We start from the raw sequence: 20,558 nt of genomic DNA on the forward strand, positions 1-20,558 counted from the left end.
ATGTACTAGGAATGTTTAAAAATCATATTAGAATGTTTTTATGTGGTATTTTACACTTGAGCTACATCTCAAAGTTAGATGAGTTTCATTTTGGCAATAAGCATTTATTATCTGCTAAGCTGCTTCACCAGAAATAAAGTATTTACCATATACAATACATGTCCCCATTTTGAAGCTGTGGGACTAGGAACGATTCACATAGCTGTAAGGCTAAGGTAGTCTTCCCTTCTTTTTCAGTGTTGCAGATGATCTCAATTCCACTCTTGCAATCAGTCCTCAACAAGTGCTATACAATTAAAATAAAATCCATTTAGATAAATTTGCTAACATGAAATAAAAACCTATCAGACCTTGCTACATTAAAGAAGCTACTGAAAACTTCAGGAATTGCTATTAACAAAGGATTTCTTTGGAACAGCTTTTGTGTAGGTCTATAAATAGAAATTTTGGAGATATTTAGAACTCATTCATCTTTCTTGGAGTAATAACAAATCAGGATAATTCTGAGAAATTAAAAGACTACACAAACCCACTTTTTTGCACGATGGTACCTTGTTCTTAAAACAAGGTTAAGAAAAGCATTCTTATCTAGCAAGTACTATCAGTGGTAAAAAGCAGGGCCACATGCAGCTAGAGTGTCATTTTACATACTGGGGCATCATTCAAAAAACTTTAAGGCTAATAAAACTATATAATGTACAAAACATTGGGCTGACATCAATTAGGCTCAAGTGCTTTTGTTAAAATAAAAGTCAATAGTAAAACAGTCAATACACTGAAGTTACAACACATTAATGACTCAACTTATTTAGGGAATATATCTACAAGTAAATTTGACCAAAAAATTGCATTTGGGTCAAGAAGATTTGTAGGCACTTAACATTTAATTTTTCAAAGCTTAAGCCAGCACTAAGTTAAGCAACACCAGTGTAGTTGCCCGATTTTATGACATTTGGTTCTACAAAAACAGAGTTCCATATGCTCCTCTTGACAACTTGCATACAGTAAGTATAATGTACCACTTCATTAAAAAAAAAAAAAGTATACTGACAAACAATACCTCCTGGAATAGCTGATCTTCTAATGGTGACATATAAAGACAGGTGAAAAGAGCTTGATGGAAATACAGATCTTTACTGATATCTGGATGATTTATGCAAGATTTGATAAGAGCCATTGCCTCAGGGATGCGTTCACAGGCAATAAGGTATCTGGCACGTAGTTCAAAGAACAGTGGATTTTCAGAGCTTAAATATTTGTTAACTGTACAGAAAAGAAAGATTTAAAGGCAATTAGAATATGAAGTCCAAACAGCAAATATATTTAAATGTAATGTTGTTTTTACTAGTGCAAGGACAACAAATAATATAAAAAAAGACTCTGCTAAAGAAGCTATCGAATATGAATTTAAACACCATTAAGAATCTGTCCTTCTGCTTGGAAACAGAAATTGTTATTTTTCTTATACCAGTAATCTAATTCAGTATTTTATTTCTAACAGATCAACACACAGTGCTGCAAAGGGTTAGTAAAATACACACTATATAAAAGCAGATACGAACATTTTCGAGAAAGAAAAATTACTCCTTTCTCAGCACTGGAATCTGGGTGATTGTCAGAAGTATAGGATCAACATCACTTCCAATGCTATAATTGTTAATATTTAACACAACTCAGGACACTCATTACCCATTAAAATGGAAGAACATAGAGTGGTGAAAAAGTTAACTAAAATTCACATGCTGTTGCGTTAAATCGCTTTGAACACCTTGATTTCGCTTAGATGCGCAGAAAATATACTTTTTCTTCCTCTAAAAGTGCTACTGGGCACAATTCTTACATCTAAATCCCTAAATACCTTTAAATTCTAGCCCGATTTCTGAAAATCTGTTTTTCAGATCTGAAAGCTAATCTTAAAGCTAAGATTTGAATGAAATAATTTCGAGATACTCAAAATACTTAACATTTAAGTAATTGGGAAATTCTGAAATGCATAGAAGACATGCTTTAGACCTGTATTATGAAAGATCATACAGATTCTAGTGTCTCTTCGGAATAAAAGTTAAAATACCACTCAAGGCGACAAAATACAATACTGCTGCTTTTATTTTGAGAACTGTTTGCATCTTGTCAAGTAAGTGCACACTCTGAGGCGTTAATAGTGTGTTAACATTTAGGTAATGTATTGGACAATCTGGCCTGATCTTCCTCTTATATTCTCAACAGCTACCTTAACAGAAAAGAGTAAAAACCCCACAATTTCTAGTGCTTACTTTGCAGTACTGTACAGTGTTTCATATTTAAAGAAAAAAGAAAAGAGGCTGCCAATTTAAAATCAATGAACGTTAGAAGTGAGCATGGAACTTTATACCTTAGAAGAAACCTGTATTGAGAAAGTTACAAGCAACTTAAAGTGACTCTTAAAAGGATTAAAAAAACCAAACAGAAGTGGTTACTGAAAACCACAATCTGAACAGCCAAGAGAAGAAATTTTTTTTCCCAAACCAAAAAAATTACTTGTATAACATGCTTTCACTTAAACTTTTTTTTTAAAAAAAGAACGCCTGGTTTTGAAACACATTTCTTATGCCAAGAAACAGGATTACTCTAGCATCTTTATTTTTATGCAAGCTAATGGTATTATGTGCTAATGAACACTTAAGGAATATTATTCAAGGTGATGTAAGGTTTAACGGTCCACCATAACAGAAGATCTCATTCCCACTGTCCATTAGCACTTCTGGGTACAAACTTAGTAAAGGAGACAACTGAAAGAAAAGCCAGTGTCTAACAGTGGTCATTAACTGCAAGAAAAAGCGATCATACTGCAAGAACAATCCTTAAAAGTAAAGGCCTCTCCTTTTTGGAATTAACAGACTTAGGATAATAAACCCCATCATCAGTTTCACATAGAAACATTACCCAATAGATTACTGAATATTCACATTGAAAAATTAGGCCAGAGATACTTAGCTTTTGTTTTGTGCTAACGTTAAGAAAATGCTGCATGGCTAACAACTGGCTGTAACATCCTTTTCCCTCAATGGAGGGAAGACTGCAGCCCGCAATACAGGTTAACTTGTTATCATTCCCACTTTCTGTGTGGGGAACTCTTAGGTCAGTATGCCCTTCTGCTCCATAAATGAGAATCCCACTTCTGACAGCATGAACTCCCAGGGAAGAGGGGGGTCTCCTACACCCTCCAACGCTGTTTTTAAACAGACTGCGAGTTCCAGCTACACCACTGGCAGGACTGTGCCCCCTCCCCGTAGAGGAACGCCCTCCTTTCCCAAGGCAGCATTTACAGCTCTTCTAACCCCTCAAGCAAAAGACAACTACGAACTACAGTAGCATTTAGCCAAGTCTGTGATACATTAAAAAAGGCTTGGGGAAAACAACATCTATTCTTGTCCAGGCAGCATGTGCAGTGCTTTGCTTTAGAGCGATAGATGCCAACCATCAGCTTAGAAACTAATTAACTGCTTACATCTGAGTGTACCTCTGCCCACAATATTGTCTTCTAGATCTTCACAGTGGGCCACCTTATTCTCCCTAATCTATTACAAGTTCATTGCTCCTGTGTTTCAACCCTGCTATTGTCTTTAAACCCAAAGAACTGCCTTCCTTTTCAGTCATCTCAAAACAGACTGCAGTATCTCAAATTATAGTACAATTCATGTAAAGACAGACACAGTGAGGTTTGTCTTGGCCTAAACTTCTCCGTGTAATTAATGACTCCAAGACAGGATTATGTAGTTCACACAGTACGTATGTATCAAACTGACTTTTGCAAGTAATAGTTGGTGAATCAGCAATAACAGTCAGTTTTCCCCATTTAAAACAGTGATCCCTGAGGGAACTATATGGCCAAGTTTCAAAATATACACCAAATACTGCCAGCCTATAAAGCAGCACAGAATGTTTGCTTTGTGTAAGACCCCACAAGAATCAGATTTTTAGAGGAAGTGAGACAAGAAAGAAAAAGCTTCCAGAAGATATTAGCTACAATAAAATGTTTGTCATCACAAATGAGATATGTCAAGGGGGTGTGGGGGATATCAGAAGGAGGAAGAATACCTCAACAGAGGGGAAGGAGATGTGGCCTGCAACAAAGGGAAACAAAACGATCATCTAGTGACAACAGGCAACCCTCATTCCTACTCTGCGAGGTTAGAAGTAAGTAAAGATCTTTAAACTGTTACCCATCATATAGAGGCTTCATGATGATCAAGGGAATCATTAAGGCATAATCACTAAACTAATTCTTTACTGGGGAGATGGAGATTGAGACCTAACTTCAGATCATGACCATCAAAACTTCTAGAGTTCATCATGTGATGCAGAACAAAACAAGGATAATCCTTTGTTTTCATTTTGTTTCTGTAGGTATTTCACTAGAGTTTTATCAGATATTTAACAAAAATCATGGGTAAGCTATGTTGCTCAAGTGCTTGCTCGTAAAGAGACAAAACAACTAAGACTACCCACTTAGTCATGTTAATTTGCTATCAGAATACTTTCTCTGGTTAAGGAGGCAGCTCACTGAGCTGTTCTGGATTTATAGTCCTCTTCCTCTCTCTACAGAACAAACACATTGTCCTAAACACACTAATGAATTTGGATCATGCACTACACCATAGTAACTAGAGAAGAACTAGTATTTTCTATCACTATCAAACAGAAACAACTTTTAAGAGGTCCTCTGTGAACACTGCTAGCAAATATGTCACGTAAGATATTAGTAAAGACTTTACTGTAGATTGGATATTCTCCTCCCCTTATGAACTTTTGTAACCATTCTGGTAACGCTTGTTTCCACGCACTGTAAAAAATGCCGTTTTACTTTGCAGCCTGAAGAGAAATCTTTCTCCTACTCCCAAGTCTAGGAATTACATATACGTAAACAGAAAGCAGCTATCAGTAGTCGTCACAGGCCTCATTCTAAACAAAGCCAATAAGCCTGGCAAGCCCAAGTATTTACAATTTAAAAGAAAAATTAAAGGAGTCAGAGCACCATGAGACAGAAATATACATCAGATCCTCCCCTGATCATGTTACTTTAGTAGCCCAACTGAAGTCAAGTCACCCTTCGTGCTCTTTCAGGGGTTGAACACCTGGATTTGGCAAATTCATTTTATAAGTACCTGCTCAGTAGCCTCTTGTATCTAAGTAATCTGATCTCTACACTATAAAAGTAGACTTAAAACTACTAGCAAAGAAATTTAGTTTTCTTTCCAATAAAAAAAGGGACCAGAGCACTTTACTACAGAAATATAGTTAAATCGTGTGCAACACCAGCTGACACCACCTGACCCCAATATCAAAAAAAGCATATAAATTAACACATTTTTCATTACTCTAAAAAATTAACGTGGTAAATGAAGTACCCAAGTCCTGTGATACAGGCTTTGCTTTAAGAATTGCTTGTAATACTGGATCCTCCCATGGTCCACCATCTCGAATGATGCGAGTCACTAGTTCCAGGTTCATATTTCTGTATCTATTTAGAAGGTTCTGACATTCCTACACATAAAAAGAAAAACAATTAGAAAGAAGAAAAAATCTTGTCTAAAAATAAAGTTAGGCCATACAAAAATATGAATCAAGAAAACCCACGCACATTTAAAGATCTCCTCAGTCAACAATTCAAGCTACAAATTCTTCTATTGATCAGGCCTACACAAAGCCCTAAAGCAACAACTTATTTTCTCTAAAAACAGTAATACACAACTGGGAAGCCAGAATGCTCCAGTCTTCTATAGGCATGCAGCAAGAGCCTGTCATTTGCATAACAATGCAAAAACACCTTTCCTTGAATTAGAGATATTACTGGCATATGCTGTAGGAGAAGTCTTCACCTCATGTTACTCTGCACAGATTTAGACATGTTGATGCTGGATTTGTGATCCAGTCATGGTGCCTGAATTCTAAGAGGGAAAAACTGAATTAAGCTATGTGAGTCACCAGCCCTCAAGCAACCATTTTTCGCCAGATCTCTACATAACAGAAATTACGCTTGCCTAAAATAATCTGGAGTGTTTTAGCCACCCATGATTTTCACATATGCCAGGTTTCATCCCCCGACTTGTTACTTGCTGGCAAAAGTGTCAACATTAATATTCATCAACAGTAGAATTTTAATCCCAAGAAAAAGGTATCTAATTTTGAAACAAAAAAAATGCAACGGAAGAATGGCTTCTATGCACATACAATCAACTTCTTCATATATGTTTTTTTGCTGTAAATTCTTTTAGTTAACTCATTTTTTTTCTTTTATATTCAGATTAATATGTTTGATGGTAAAAACTGTTTAAGTAACTGAAACAATGGTTTTCACTACCAGTTTGATTATGCAACTGATTTTATCTAGAAAATTATGTAAAAAAATTATGTATTAAAAATATTTTAATACATTCATTGTTTAAAAGTCAAGGCAATTGAGAATTGTAATACAAAAGCACAGAGAAAGTATTATACATCAAATTTTTTCCTAATTTCTTTCACATTCATGGACTGTTTTGGAGAAGTCCTTATTGCAGGACTGCCAAAGCGTTCTGTTACTTTTATACAAGAGACCATACCCATGCCTGAAGCTGCTAATGCGCTCCTTGAGCCCCTTCTTCCACCAATTCTAATCAGGCATGTAATTGCTGCCGATTTAATAATTAAGGTAAGTAGTGCTGACACATTACTTTGTAGCAGCAGTAACAAAACAGGTATCAACATAAAAATAACCAAGGGATAGCTATTTCTCAAACTGCAGTTCCACGATCAGTATTAACAGAAGAAACCAGCCCGTTTTTCATGCTTTCTTTCCCTTCAAAGTTTCCTCTCGTGGTGGCACAAGTGCTTGCGTTCTCATGCAGTGAACTCAACTCTCAAAATCAATTCAGGTCAAAAAGACTTATCTAGCAAAAAAAGGCAAGTTTTTAAATCCAGGATCATTCATCTTACGCAGTTGTATACAGCCATACAAAACTTTGCCCCAGTCTAGCCAACAGTACAACAGTTTTAAACAGTTCAAGTTTACACTGACCTGAAGAGTTCATTGACATAGAGCTTCAATTTCAAATTTACTGTTTAAAACCGCAGAGGGAAACTTGGGGTTTCATGTCATGAACTGGTACACAACACTGGATGCCATTAAGTTCTAGTTAGATATAAACAAGCAAAGCTTCTCTCTTTTATACAGGAAATGCGCAGAGTATGTCTTTAAGACGACTGGTATTACAAACTAAGAGAAGTACATTTCACTTAGTCCAAGCAGATTCAAATAGCAATACTGATGATGAATGTACGGATAAATGGCTTTCCCTTCAAATACATTTCTACCAAAAAGAAAAAACAAGAAAGGGTAAGCAAAGCAGCTACCTCCTTTCACTATAATGGCATGTTTCCTCCAGGTTATATATCCACAAAAACTGTCTTTATATGTACTAAAATAATATTAAAGGTTTATATGAAAGTAGGCAACACTACCTGGATTGAACCTAAAATATCTTTCAAAGGATCTTCATAGAACTCATCCTTTCCAAAGAACAGCAGCAATTCAAAAAAACTCCTAAAAAACAGAAGTAATGACAAGTCAACCAAACTAAAAATGTTCATTCAAAAAATGAAACTACTTTAAGTCTATTACTTTTCACAGCACTAAAACCAAAAGTAGGACTTTAATAAGTTCTAGACCTGTGCCCACACCAGACTCACTCTAAAAAGTTTGGCTAATGCCCACACTCTCTAAACGCAACTCATATTTCAAAAACTTTATGTCGTATATTTTGTGCTGGATTTTTGCAGTTAGATGTCCCCACCCCACCCCCAAACACATTTTTCATCAGGCATCAAGTCACAAATACAATACAGCTATAGATAAGCTAACAAGACCAAATCAGCAATATACCAGGTTATACATAAACACAACTTAAAATCCCTTCTGCCACAGCTTTTTTGTACATTCAGGACATTCACAGTACGTGCCTGTCTTTTCCCTCAAGAACTCTTATGTCCTCCATACCTGCTGCTCCCCATTCACCATTACAAAAGTGAATCTTCCTCAAAGGCCAAAGCATTTGTCAGACATACAGCAATTTTGAGGAAGAAAGGGGACAACTGTAAAATTACTATAGCATACGCAGAGTGACATTCAAGAAATAGTAACTTCACACGAATGCAGATTCGCAACAATTCCTATTTTTCAAGTATGATAAGCACTTTCTACTACTAACACATTTTATTTTATTCCATTTCATTCTGTCTTGCCACAACGCCCACTGAAGTCTCTCTATAAAGCTGCAGGTTTAAAGGTAATATTAATTTCATATTTCCAAAAAAGACTTTGAATATTATTTTCAGAGAGCGCTTTTGCGCAAATATGCAAATGGAACTACATTTACCTTCTGCGTGGCATTCAAATGAATTCATTAAACTTCAATTTTACCACCAACAGGCTTTTAAGCAAATCAGGCCTATGTGCAGCAACATGAATTCACAAGTGTTACCTCAAAAGAGGCAGCAGATACGGGAAAAGGCAGGACTAATCCTTTCAACAATAGCCTAGATTCAAAATTACACATGGCATCCATATTTTCCATCATCTTAAAATACTTGTCTAACATTTTATTTATTTTTAATACAGTGACTGAGACAGACAATCCTGACAGCAGAGTCAGAGAGGCTGGTAAAAAGTAGCTTTCCAGAGCTCAAGTCAATTTAGGTCTTTGCCTACAGAAGCACACTTCCAGATAATACCTGCAACTCAGTCAATTCAATCAAAAACTAGGTAGTTCCATCTCATGGATCTGCAGATAGTTCCAGTGCACCTGCTATTCCTCTGCCTTAAGATTCAGAGAAATTTAATTGCTATTTGGGAAAGGTAACTACCAAATACTGCACTAATATAATCTGCAATTTCTGTTTGAGGAAGTCACGAGCAGCAGGCAATAACTGAGCAACTCTCAGAGGGAAAGACAGTACTGAAAGAACTGTGCATGTAGGGCGTCTTAGAAACAGGACTGAACAGCAAAGGCTTTGGTTTCGTAGCAGAAGAAAACATGAATAATTTTCTTTAAGATTATTCTAGGTGCTTTTCCCAAATGAACAGGGAGAACAGGGAGACAGAAAGCGAGAACGTGGAAAACGGCTCCTGGAAGAGGTTCCAGCACTCTTCCAACCTACAGGTTTTTGACTCTTGCTGATGGCAATTTCTTTCCTGAATACAGCATTTAGTCTTTTGTTACTACAGCTCTTAAAACAAAAGGCATATTCTCATGAACAGCTGGACAAGGAACTCTTTTGCAGAACAATTAAATTCACTGCAGTTATCCCCAAATTTAAAGTCAATCTTAAATACATTTGCAGTTAACACCCAAAGTATTCCTATAAAATGTTTCGGTTTTGATAAAGCTAATTCAAAAGAAGTTAAAGAATAGAATTAAGGCATTTTTCCCTCTCAATAACACTTTCAGAAATACTATGCATTAAAAGATCCTAATATTCACATAAACTAAATCAAGTTTTGTAGGGGAATAATGCAAAAGTATCACAAAATTAGCTTTCCTTTGGATTATGCCACAGTAATTTTTTTTCTAACGAATGATAAACTATGCCAAAAGCAGACCTAGAAAATCCAAGATACACATTCACTATGTTCAATGACATATATTTTTCTCCAGATTAGGTCTTTGATTCTCAACTCAAATAAGGAATGAAAAAACAACCAGTACACATATAAGTACTTAGTTCTGAAAAACATTATCTCATTTCATGCTGATAAACAAAATTTTGCAGCATACTTGACTCTCAGGAAAGGTCAGGCATGAGTCATGTCATGATCTGGAAAGCAGCCAAACTGGAACTTAAATAAGACAAAACTAGTTATAGTAAATGATGCACGCATCTGTTTTTATTTGCTTTGATTGATTTAAAGAAAATAGGATCTTGAAAAAAATTTAATACTGGACAAGCATAAACTACAGTTTTCTTCCCTATCAATGCACCTCCTCCACACTCTTATCAGACTAATAAAGGAAGCTATCAAAATATTTATGTTTCCTCATCACCAGTCTCCATTCAGTTAAAATTACTACAGTCAATTAGAGCTTGGCCCTGTTGCCTTAAAACAGTCTGCAGCATTGCGCATCCACATTTACATCCAGCTTATAATAACGGTGCTTCTAGATTTATCACATCACTACTTTAAAATTACTGGCATCAGAAGATTGCCAAACACTAGTATGCTGGTACCATCATTAAAACTCCCTGATCTAAATGGTAGTACAGATGCTGCTTCATTTTTGATGAATAACAACGCTAGTAAGGATAGGAAATGCCAACAGTCACTACTGTTCATAGTTTGTCGTCTGGTTACCAAGGAAATCTTACTCGAGTTATGACAAGACAGTCAGGCAGATTTTTTGCTCTCCAAGAACTAAGACTTAATATACACCAAATTTTTAAAAAAGAGATTCAAGCAAGGTTTCCCAGGTAACCGCAACTACTACGTCCCAGGATCCCTTTATGACATCATGTGCAAAACTATGCCAGTCAAGCAGAGTCAAAGAAGAAAATAAGGTGGAATTCTAGAATGGAAGAAACTCTCTATGACTAAACCCAGCTCCAAAACCCAAGATAGACAAGAGTGACAGGAACTCAGCGATCAATTCACTTTTAGCCTGTCAGGAAGTGACCACCCTACAAACAACAAATACCTGAATTTCTACCTTTTTTCCTCCCAAGCTTTAAAAATATCAAAAATTTAACAAGTGTGGTTTGAACTTTATGAGATCTTTTTTCTAAAAACTAGTGCGAAGAAAAGAAGAGGTCACCATGTTTTCATGTAACTGCCCGTCATTCTCCCATACCTGAGTATTCCAGTTTTAAAAATTGTGATCTTCTGATTACACAAATAGTCACACGTCAAACAGTTTCACACACACACAAAACAGTAAGTCTCTTTGGTGAGATTTCAGCAACACTTCAAGATAACATACTCCGTAATCATACAGATAAAGCCTTGACTCCTACGTAATTAGTACTAATAGCTCAAGAACAGTATAAAGGATAAACAACTCAGTCCTCCTGACCAAGTAAACTAAGAGAGGAAGACTAAGAGAGTATTCACTTCAGATGACCAGATGAGACAGGAGCGAGACATTTCCACACAGAATTCTGAACTGAGAAATTGAGTCGTATTTAAAAGTACTGTTCAACAAGAAAGCAGTTCAACCAGCTGGACAAATAAATCTGATTTATTCAAACCAAACTTGCAATAAAGCCACCATTTAGGTTTTTGTCTTATCTGCTGAGAGGAGATCAAGTACACTGCAACTCAGCTAAGTATATCTGACTCAAAGATTTTTATTTTTTTTTTGACTTCCATTCAACATTGAGGTTTTGAAACCTGAAAAGTAGGTTTTCAGAGCAAGAAAAAAAAAAAAGGGGGACTTATCTATCTTTCAGCCTTCATGTGGGAAAACCACCAATGCATCAAAAAAACCCAATCAAGATTACAGCAAGATTTATGACTTAACATTCTGCAGTTCTTTGTTAAGTTGAATATAACTTTTGGTCAGTTATCTGTATAACAAGTCATTCCCATATGCGTTTTGATGACTCAAACATAAAAATACATTTTAAATGGACTCATTTATTAAACATTACATGAAATTTATCTTAATGAATACTTAGCTTATTACTTTACTAGAGATAGAACAGTAAAGACTAACTTCTATTTACAATTATGGTGCCGTCATAGGTTGGTCTTCAAATACTCCAAAATAAGATTTTCCAAACCCAAATCTGTATGGTGAACACTTATTGCTTTAGATTATTCATTTTGCCAGAAAACCCTTATGACACAACATTATAATATCTGACTTGACTATCCAACAAGGACACAAAAAGACTAAACTAAATTCTTATTTTTGTATCCTTGGTTATCAATTCTTGGTTCCATGTAGCTTAATCACCTGGTAAAACCACTCTTAAAAGCTCTGAGGATCTCCGAGACCCTACTGCAATTATAAAAGTAACACAGACTCTACATTGTAAAGGAAGTAATAAAAAAATAAGATGTACTTACAAAGCTAGGCTACTCAATACGTATTGTACGTGCTCACATTCAGCTGGGAATGATACACAGGCAGATGTGAAACAACAGAGTGCTGTCTGAAGCACCTGAAGCTGAGGCAAAGGAACCTGCCATCTTCCAGCATAGTCTTCAACAACCTAGTGACAAAAACATTGAAATACATATTACAATAGAAAACCTTCTCTTTAGTCAGAAATAAGTAGTTAATACTGTACCTGCTTTATCTCCCCTCCTTCTCCCTCAGAATTAGGGCTTATAACCGAGAAACCTGACCATTTTGTGTCATCAACCCCAAAAAATAAATAGAAACTTTACATCCTACATTACAAAAGATATACCACAAAGGACCTTCAACTATTATTTTCATAGGGTAAGGCAGGAAATACTTCCTTCTTATATAGTACTACAGAAGATATTACACCCTTCATTTAAACAGAAGTCCTTGTATTGCAAGAGGATACACATTAAAGTCTATAATGATATCCAGACATTTCATTCTAAAACTTTCCAAGAGAGGAATGACTATCCTGTGGTCTTCTAGTCTTTATGTCAGCAGAGAAAGGCACAAACATGCAGTCACCCTTTCTCACCTGATCAAATAAGTAAATTTGGCCCTTTTTATCTATATGATGGAACTAAGGCCAGTTATGCCCTGATCTACAGTTACAAAACTGTATCACTATTTATAGAGAAACATGAAGGTGAAATAGAGGCGTTTTAATGGAAATAATGGAGAAAAATCCTTGCCTGGTCATCTAGCCAATCTTATTTGTATTAATAAACACAGATTTCTGGCACTGCCTTACCCACATTGGGAGGCTCAGTAACCCAGCACCATCTGGTATTTCTACATGGGTATACCTACACTGAAGTCCTCTGAAAGGTCCAGTCCATTTAGATCACCCTATGAATAGAATACACGGCACTGAGTTCAGCACAAAGCAGAGCAATAAAACAGATGTCTGTAAGGACATCCACCAATTCTGTGACAGACTAGTCACTATGTTGCAGCCCCTCAGCAAGAGAAGGCCCAGGGCGCTTTGGGTCATCTCTCCTCCTTTAATCAACAGCTAAGGCATGACTCATAGGCAGTATTCTCAGCAGAGACTGAAAACCATATTTCTTCCACACCCTGGCACATATCTTACCTCATTGCACTACAGTCAGGCTCCCTTTGCTCACTTACTCTCGCCTTATTTATTCCATCATAACGGCACAGCTTCAACACAGGCAGAAGAGGCCTAGGGCACTCTTCTACAGCTGAGGAAACCTAACTGAGATCTCCTACATCCTAAGAAAGTGAGAAGCTGGTGGGGAAACACAGTGCCATCAGCCATGCAGTAAAGAGAAACATAAACCACTCCCAGCATACAGAAGGAACATCTAACTGCCTTCAAGAAAGCTATGAAGTGCCAATCCTGGTTACACCTGGGCACCTATCTCAAGAGCCAGGCTGGCCAAAAAAGCATAGTTAAACCAAAATATCACATATATCCCTCTTCAGGATTTCTTTTTGACTTAAAAGTCTGAATCCCACTTAGATTTGTCTAATTCCCCATGACCTAAATAAAGGACTTAAAAGTCAGGTTAAGTGGCCTACATTTTTAGTTCCAAATCTGCATGCCTAACTTTGTTTAAGGCTCTACAACGCAAACAGGCCAGTGTCCCATTTCTGACGGTTTGGTTATAGCTGCTCCAGAGCAAAGCACTTAGTGATAATGGGACTGACAATTATTTTTCTCCTCATCAACAAAAGCTGAGACTGATTTATATTTTGGAAGTAGATTTTGCCTTCCCACCAAATTTATTTTAATAAATCTTGTTTGAAAATCTGTTAGCTTAACGCAGCAAATGTCTAGGTCAACTGGAAGAGAATTAGAAGATTTGCAGGTAAATACTCTTCCTCTTACAACGAAGAATAAACAGTTTATAAAACAGTACTGCCTCACACACCTATTGCAAGTTCTCTGAAATATCTTTAACAAGGTCTCCGGCATCATAAATCACAAAGCCTTAAGAGAAGCAAAGCAGACAGAGAACCACCCTTCAATGGTTTTAGCCTCCAAATGGACCAAAAGTAAAACAAAAACCTCAGTTCCCACCATGGTGTTTCACAACACGTTGACCTGAGAGGCACAGTATAGATACGTTCATAAATAATTTCAAGCACTGAGACAACAACATTTTGTTATGATACTGATATTTTTTTCCTTGGTGGCATAAAGTGCTAACTGTCGAGAATTGTAGAAAGGATTTATGACAGTGAGTGATGAAATTCAGCACAGACAGTTGTGCAGGGGTACTGAGGAACAAAACAATCCAAACATTTAATATGATGGCCTTCAAACTGACAATTACCACCCAAGAGCAAGCCTGTGTTATTATGGTAAATGAAAAAAATCACCTCAATGCTCAACACAATGGCCAAGAAAGTAAATCAAATATTAGGAGAGTAATAAGATAAAACAAAGCAGAGTGTTAACTGCTCATATCCCCACACCTATAAAATTGCATGCTGTTTTGCTACCTATCCATTCCTATCTCAAAAGAGAATACAGAAGAAAGCTTCAAAGGAAGGCAAGAAATGCTAAGTAGCAAAATAAATTTCACATAAGGATCAATGCAGCTAACTAGGACATCCTAACTTGAGGATGTAAAGAAACGACAACTGCGGGGGGGAACCAAACAAGGTTGGCAATCAGGATCAAAATAAATTACAGAAGGTAGTTCTTCACACAGTGTGCAATTAAGCTGTGGAGCCCCTTACTAAAGGGATGCTACGGATGCTGAATGGCTACTTGAGTTGAAAGAGGTAGCATGAGCTGAAACAGATATCCACAAAAAGTTACTGACTACAATAAGTTAGCTGAACTGAAAATAGGGGAAAGTTACTGTATTTGCTCGTCTCATTTTTTGGTTAGGCATACATGAACTTTTGATAAGATTCTAGTCCTAATGTCAGTGTACTGGTTCTGCAAATAATCAGCATTCAAAAGACATATTTTATGTCAAGTCAAAAGACTTTAATAATAAAGGCTCATGCTGAGGATAATAGACATTGTAATCTCAGAAAGGTGCAGTCCTACTGCCCACACCTTATAAAGGCCTATACAGTCCTACTAGTCACCCTTGCTGCATGTACAGAACTCACCTGAACCCAAAGTCCAGCCAGTTCAGGAACTAACTGGCAGAGAACAGCCTCTTCTACCAAAAAAAGGCCATCAGTCACTGTCTGCATCAGCTCTCTGAACTGGCCCACCACCCTGCCATAGAAGTATCAGAGGTGGCACAGAAAAGAAGACACCACAAAAGCAACACTGCTTTAGTTAGGCAGTTAGTCTGCAACTCAAAGGTATCCACAAAAGATTTACAGCAACAGCCCATCCTGTCCCCCACAACTGGTCAGGAAGAATACCCTTTTTCTGAGTATGGATATGTGAAACCATGCATTTGCCAATCCCAGGAAAAAAAAAAAATAGCCTAAAATTGGTCCGTTCTCAGCAGACTTAAAACAATCACCAAGGAGAGTAAGGGCTAAACTAAGTATGAAATAAATTCTGAACTATATTGCACGTACATTCTATACGGAAGGGGAAATGTTTGTTTTACAACTCTATGTATACTTCAATGTCTGGTTTTAAGTGTTCTCATGGAATAGCTTTTTCTATAATAGAGACTAACACCTTTTTCTGTTCAAAATACTCAACATGACATGCTTTGAAACAGGACTGTAAACCAGAACATAGCTAAAGACTTATACTAAAAAGTATCCCCAAAACTTCACAACTTCTGATATTTTACAACAAAAACAAAAGTCAAAGGGACATGCGTACGTTCACCCTCGTGTTGCCAAGTTGTGTCATCAGAACACTTCAGAAAAATCAAATTGATTATGCTGCTAGAGTCCTAAATGCTTTATTTAAAGATTATCAGCACATTTTTAACAAGCACATTAATTTCAATATAATGAAGCCAGCCAAACAAGTAGCACATAACATTGTCAAAATAAAACGCCCTGTTTCTTGTCCACTACACAGTGCAGAAAACCAGAAGGGAAGTGTCATTTTTATGCGACTGTCTGTAGTGATTTCCCTTCAAGGATTCTGTTAGGGTACAATTTTTATATACTTAGAAGACTCTCCATGCATCATTCCCCCGTCTTTCTTTACATTTTAATTTACTACCACCCAGGAGGAGATTGTGGGTCCTTTTGTCTTCCCTTTCTCATTCAATACAGATACCTAAAGGGATACTGAGGCATCTTTCTGACACCCCCGCTCCCACTTTACTCCACCTTTCTCACACACCAATACACTACTTCCCCTTCTTTAATATGTTTGAGTAACTCAGAGGAAAATCCATGATTCAGATATGTCCTGTTGACTGCAAAATCAAGACCAGACTTATCGGTCTCCTATAATAAGTTTTGAAGCACACGGCTAAAGCAGCTAACCCCCAAAATAACAAGGTAGCAATTAAAGGCCTGAGCCTATGTAAAAACTAATTATCCATGAAATATTATGTTTTAAGTGATTAAATATACATATATAAAGTGATTTGACTATATTCCAAACACTCAAGAGAAATAACATTGCAAATAACTAGATTTGCAAATATGTAGGACACAAGAAACAAATGTCTTATGCAGTGCCAGACCTGAAGTTGCCACAGCTTTTCCTGTCCCACCTCACAACAAAAAAGAACAAATGCCACCAATTTTAAAGTTTGGTCATGACTAGGATTTTAAATGAAGTTACTTCTGTAACTGTTTGTGAGATCTAACAGTAAAGGAAGTCACCACAGGATTAAAACCACAACAGTTTTGTGAGCACTGCTGTTGATAGTTTTCAGAAAAAGAAAGCTACTTGGCAAATACAGTGGTTGTCATTTGTTATAATAAGCAAATATAGCGGTTGTCACAGAAGAGACTGAAGCAAAAAGGATTTAAAATGTCAAGCAAAAAAAGGGCTTGTTTAAAAAAAGTTTCCTAAAAATTAAAAACCATAATTAAAAACAACACCCATTACAGTCGCCTGTTCGCCAGAAGTATCGGATCAGCTTGGATACCAAAGTTCAGTTCTAGGAGAAAACTTGAGTACAAATAAATTTACTCTACTTGGAAATATCAGAAGAAATAACAATACCTTTTTTATTGTCTTTTAAACCTATTTAGTTGATGACAAGCAATTTCATCTGTTTCTGCATACAATCAAGGTATCTGTGTCCTCACAAAAAACGATTCCATTATCCAATTAGAAAGTAGAAGAGGCCTTAAGATTTTAAGATAACTTAAGACATTATTTAACAGATACAAGTTTAAAATGGTTTCATAGAATGTAACTAAGAAAAAAGGATGTAAGCAATGGTTTGACTGGAATTCACATGTGAATATTACATAAGGAGTACACCAAACATAATCACACTTCTGGCAAAAGAAAGAACATCACCCAGCAACAGCATGACACATCCTATGAGACAAGTTTCTGCCAAAGCTCTACTCTTAAAGCTAAATGCTTCCCCCCCACCCTTAATCACTGAAATCTCATCCATTTCCTCAGCCTGCTTGAGGCAAGAAAAATAGGTAAGGCTGGGTTCCATATACTCATTACTTTCAGCTACCCAAAGAGCCAGTTTCCATACATATTTACAGTCTGTCACTTGCACAACAGTGAAAACTATATATTAATCCTAGAAAAGCAGTTTTGCCAGCGTGTAGCACTGTAGTAAGTGTACCTGTTTAAGATTTTATGACCGAAAGATATCTATATTGAAAAGAAGTAATACTCCTCCTCACCTTTTGATTAGCACCCCCTAGAGTGCAAGTCAACTAATTTAAGGAATTGTTTTGATTATATATGGGAGAAATTGCAATCTGGTGAATACATACATGAATGCATATGTCCAGATCACCAGTGACATTAATAAAACACAACTTAAGATGTGTTTCAAGTAAAAAGTACAATAAATTCTTTCCCTCATGTGAACAACTGCTACTCAAAAGGACTTTTTGATTTTTGCATTACCTACTACAATGTGTGCTTTTTCTAACTTGAAAAAGCTCGTGTAGCAAGGCTATCAGACTATGCTACAGAAGCATCATTCAATGAAGATCCTTCTTTCTAAGGTATAAAAACCTGCGACTCCTTTACAAGTGACAATCTTGATGTATTTTTTCCAAGCAAAACTCAAAAAGTTATTTTCATACAAAAACTAAACCTTGAGACAATGTGTTAAAAATGGGAGAAGTAGCAGTACCAGTAAGTGTGAGAGTGTGAAACAGAAAAGTTACAAAGGAGAAAAACATTACAAAGATGAAAAAAAGTATACAATGTATTCATACACGTGTGTAATGCTTTCTTTTTTTAAGCACTAACTCTTTAATTCCATTTTTAAAACAGGGAGGTAATTCCTCAGGGTAGAGTTAAAGGGACAACAGGCACAAAAGCTGAGGAGAATCCAGTACAAGGAAAGAACTGAGTATTTGAATAAGAAAGACTTTATAATGTTAATGACAAGAGCACTGAAGACTGACTCCTTCAGCCTACCCATCTGCAAATAAAGAGGATGCAATTCAGCTACTATTGTGAATTCTCCCAAGCAGCTGACTGAAAATAGCCAAATGCACTACATGTACCACAACCTAGTCTTGCATGATAGTGGCTTATCAGGTTTCCCATCATGGGTCAAAGGAAAGAAGAGTGCCAACGCCTAAGCAGGACACCCTTCTTTGCAGACAGGTAAACCCTCATCAGAGCTGAATGCTCACACTTGGCATTCAGCTTGGGAGTAAACACGACCTGGCGCTCGCCACAGCTATTTTCTAAGGATTTCCTTTTAAACCTGAACTTCGCTTGAATCTCAAGCAGCACAATAGTAAACTCCTAACTGCATGTGCTTGTTTTCACCAGCCAAGCATGGAAAAAAGACCCAATAAATACAGAACACAACGACAAGTCAATATTTAAATTTAAAGTGTTTCAATTGTTGTGGTATTCTTTGATACACAGGTATATTTAGTTACTGTAATGTATGATTTGTCCTTTACAAGCTTTCACATGACTAGCAATGTTATACATTTAAAACCATGCAAAATGTCAGTCAAATAAGTAAAAAAATGTGGCTTTCAACAGTGCTCTCAAAATTTGAGCCATCAACGAGTATAAAGTATATTTATTCAGGAAGCTACAAAACAAAACAAAAAAACCCAAAACAAAACCACCACCCCCCCAAAAAAAAACCCCACAACCCCTAGACCACCACAAATCATTACAAGAGAAAATGGGGTGTTAAAAATGTCAAATTATACCTTCTCAGAGAAGGACTATACATAACATATATACATATATTAATATATATTATAGCTTCTCAGAAAACTTTAAAGAAATTGAAGATATCACTTTCCACTACTAATACTCATGTGAGCAAGATTTCTGTAGCTAAACTTTAAAATGGTATATGGAGATCAAATATGGATCCCAAAGGTCCAAAAAGTAGTAAAATAAAAGTCTGGCATAACCTAAATGGCTAGAAAATTTTTTTGGTATAAAATATAAAAGCAACTTAACAACTACTGCCTTGAAGTTCAAAGTAAGAGTCAAAATGAAGTACTTTCAAATTAAAGCACATCACAAAAGCTGTGAAAAAGTATTAATGCCAAAAATCAGAAGAATAAACATTAGAGACGTATATTTTTCTACCTTCATCCCCACAAAGCAAGACAGAGAACAGTTGAGTCATACACCCCTGTATTATTTTTGTCCACTAAACCAAATCCAGGAAATACTATCTTCTCCAGTGTGTTACTAAATTTTACTTCTTAGCTTTCAAGTTAATAAACCCAAGAATTATTTTTCTAGCAGTGACTCAAGATACCACCAACTACTGTAAGCAAACCAGGCAATCTTTATTTCAGGATGTCAGATCATACTGGAAGGCGGAAAGCTGATGCCACAGTAAGGGCAGATCAAGTAGTGTTTCACTCTCATGGTGGTACCTTCTTACTTTAGATCAAGCTCACCTTGTGTGTATTTCAGTCAGTACCGAACAATGTAAAACAACATCTAGTACAGTTATGCAGCCCTGTGGACAACTACAGAAATGCTGGGAGTAACTTTTAACAGTTTGATAGTACTTAAAGTTACGAGAAATATTCTGAAGAGAAAATGCGATTTCGAGCTCCTTGATAAAACTATACCCACTTCAAGTGCAATGAAGCTATATCCATTTTTCCAGCTCACTCTTAAGGTCTGTTTTCAAATCAAGTAAATTTGGAAATTCATCCTTCTAATTATAGAAGTACTCCCTCCACCTTCATACCAAAAAGCAACTATCTATGCTATTTTCTCTGCCCTTCATCACTTGCATTTCACTCACACAGCAACCTCTCAATGGCTCTGGTCTCTGAGAAATCTCATGAAAGAATTTCAAATTTTGCATATAACGCAGGTTGAAATTCGTGAAGCTCTTCCAA

General features: G+C 36.5%; 1 protein-coding gene across 1 annotated transcript in view; it reads right to left on the minus strand.

Moving 5' to 3' along the window:
• Window positions 1–20,558, minus strand: part of ZNF654 (zinc finger protein 654) — a 36,796-nt gene that overhangs the window by 12,666 nt on the left and 3,572 nt on the right. The window contains exons 2-6 of the mRNA XM_063348995.1: window positions 12,080–12,225; window positions 7,480–7,561; window positions 5,388–5,523; window positions 1,061–1,263; window positions 147–286 (exon numbers count right to left, since the gene is read on the minus strand). Of these exons, the coding sequence (XP_063205065.1) occupies window positions 147–286; window positions 1,061–1,263; window positions 5,388–5,523; window positions 7,480–7,561; window positions 12,080–12,225 (707 nt within the window). The remainder of the gene's footprint in view (window positions 1–146; window positions 287–1,060; window positions 1,264–5,387; window positions 5,524–7,479; window positions 7,562–12,079; window positions 12,226–20,558) is intronic.

The sequence above is a fragment of the Chroicocephalus ridibundus genome, chromosome 1, assembly GCF_963924245.1.
Source record: "Chroicocephalus ridibundus chromosome 1, bChrRid1.1, whole genome shotgun sequence".
In the NCBI taxonomy this organism is placed as follows: domain Eukaryota; kingdom Metazoa; phylum Chordata; class Aves; order Charadriiformes; family Laridae; genus Chroicocephalus; species Chroicocephalus ridibundus.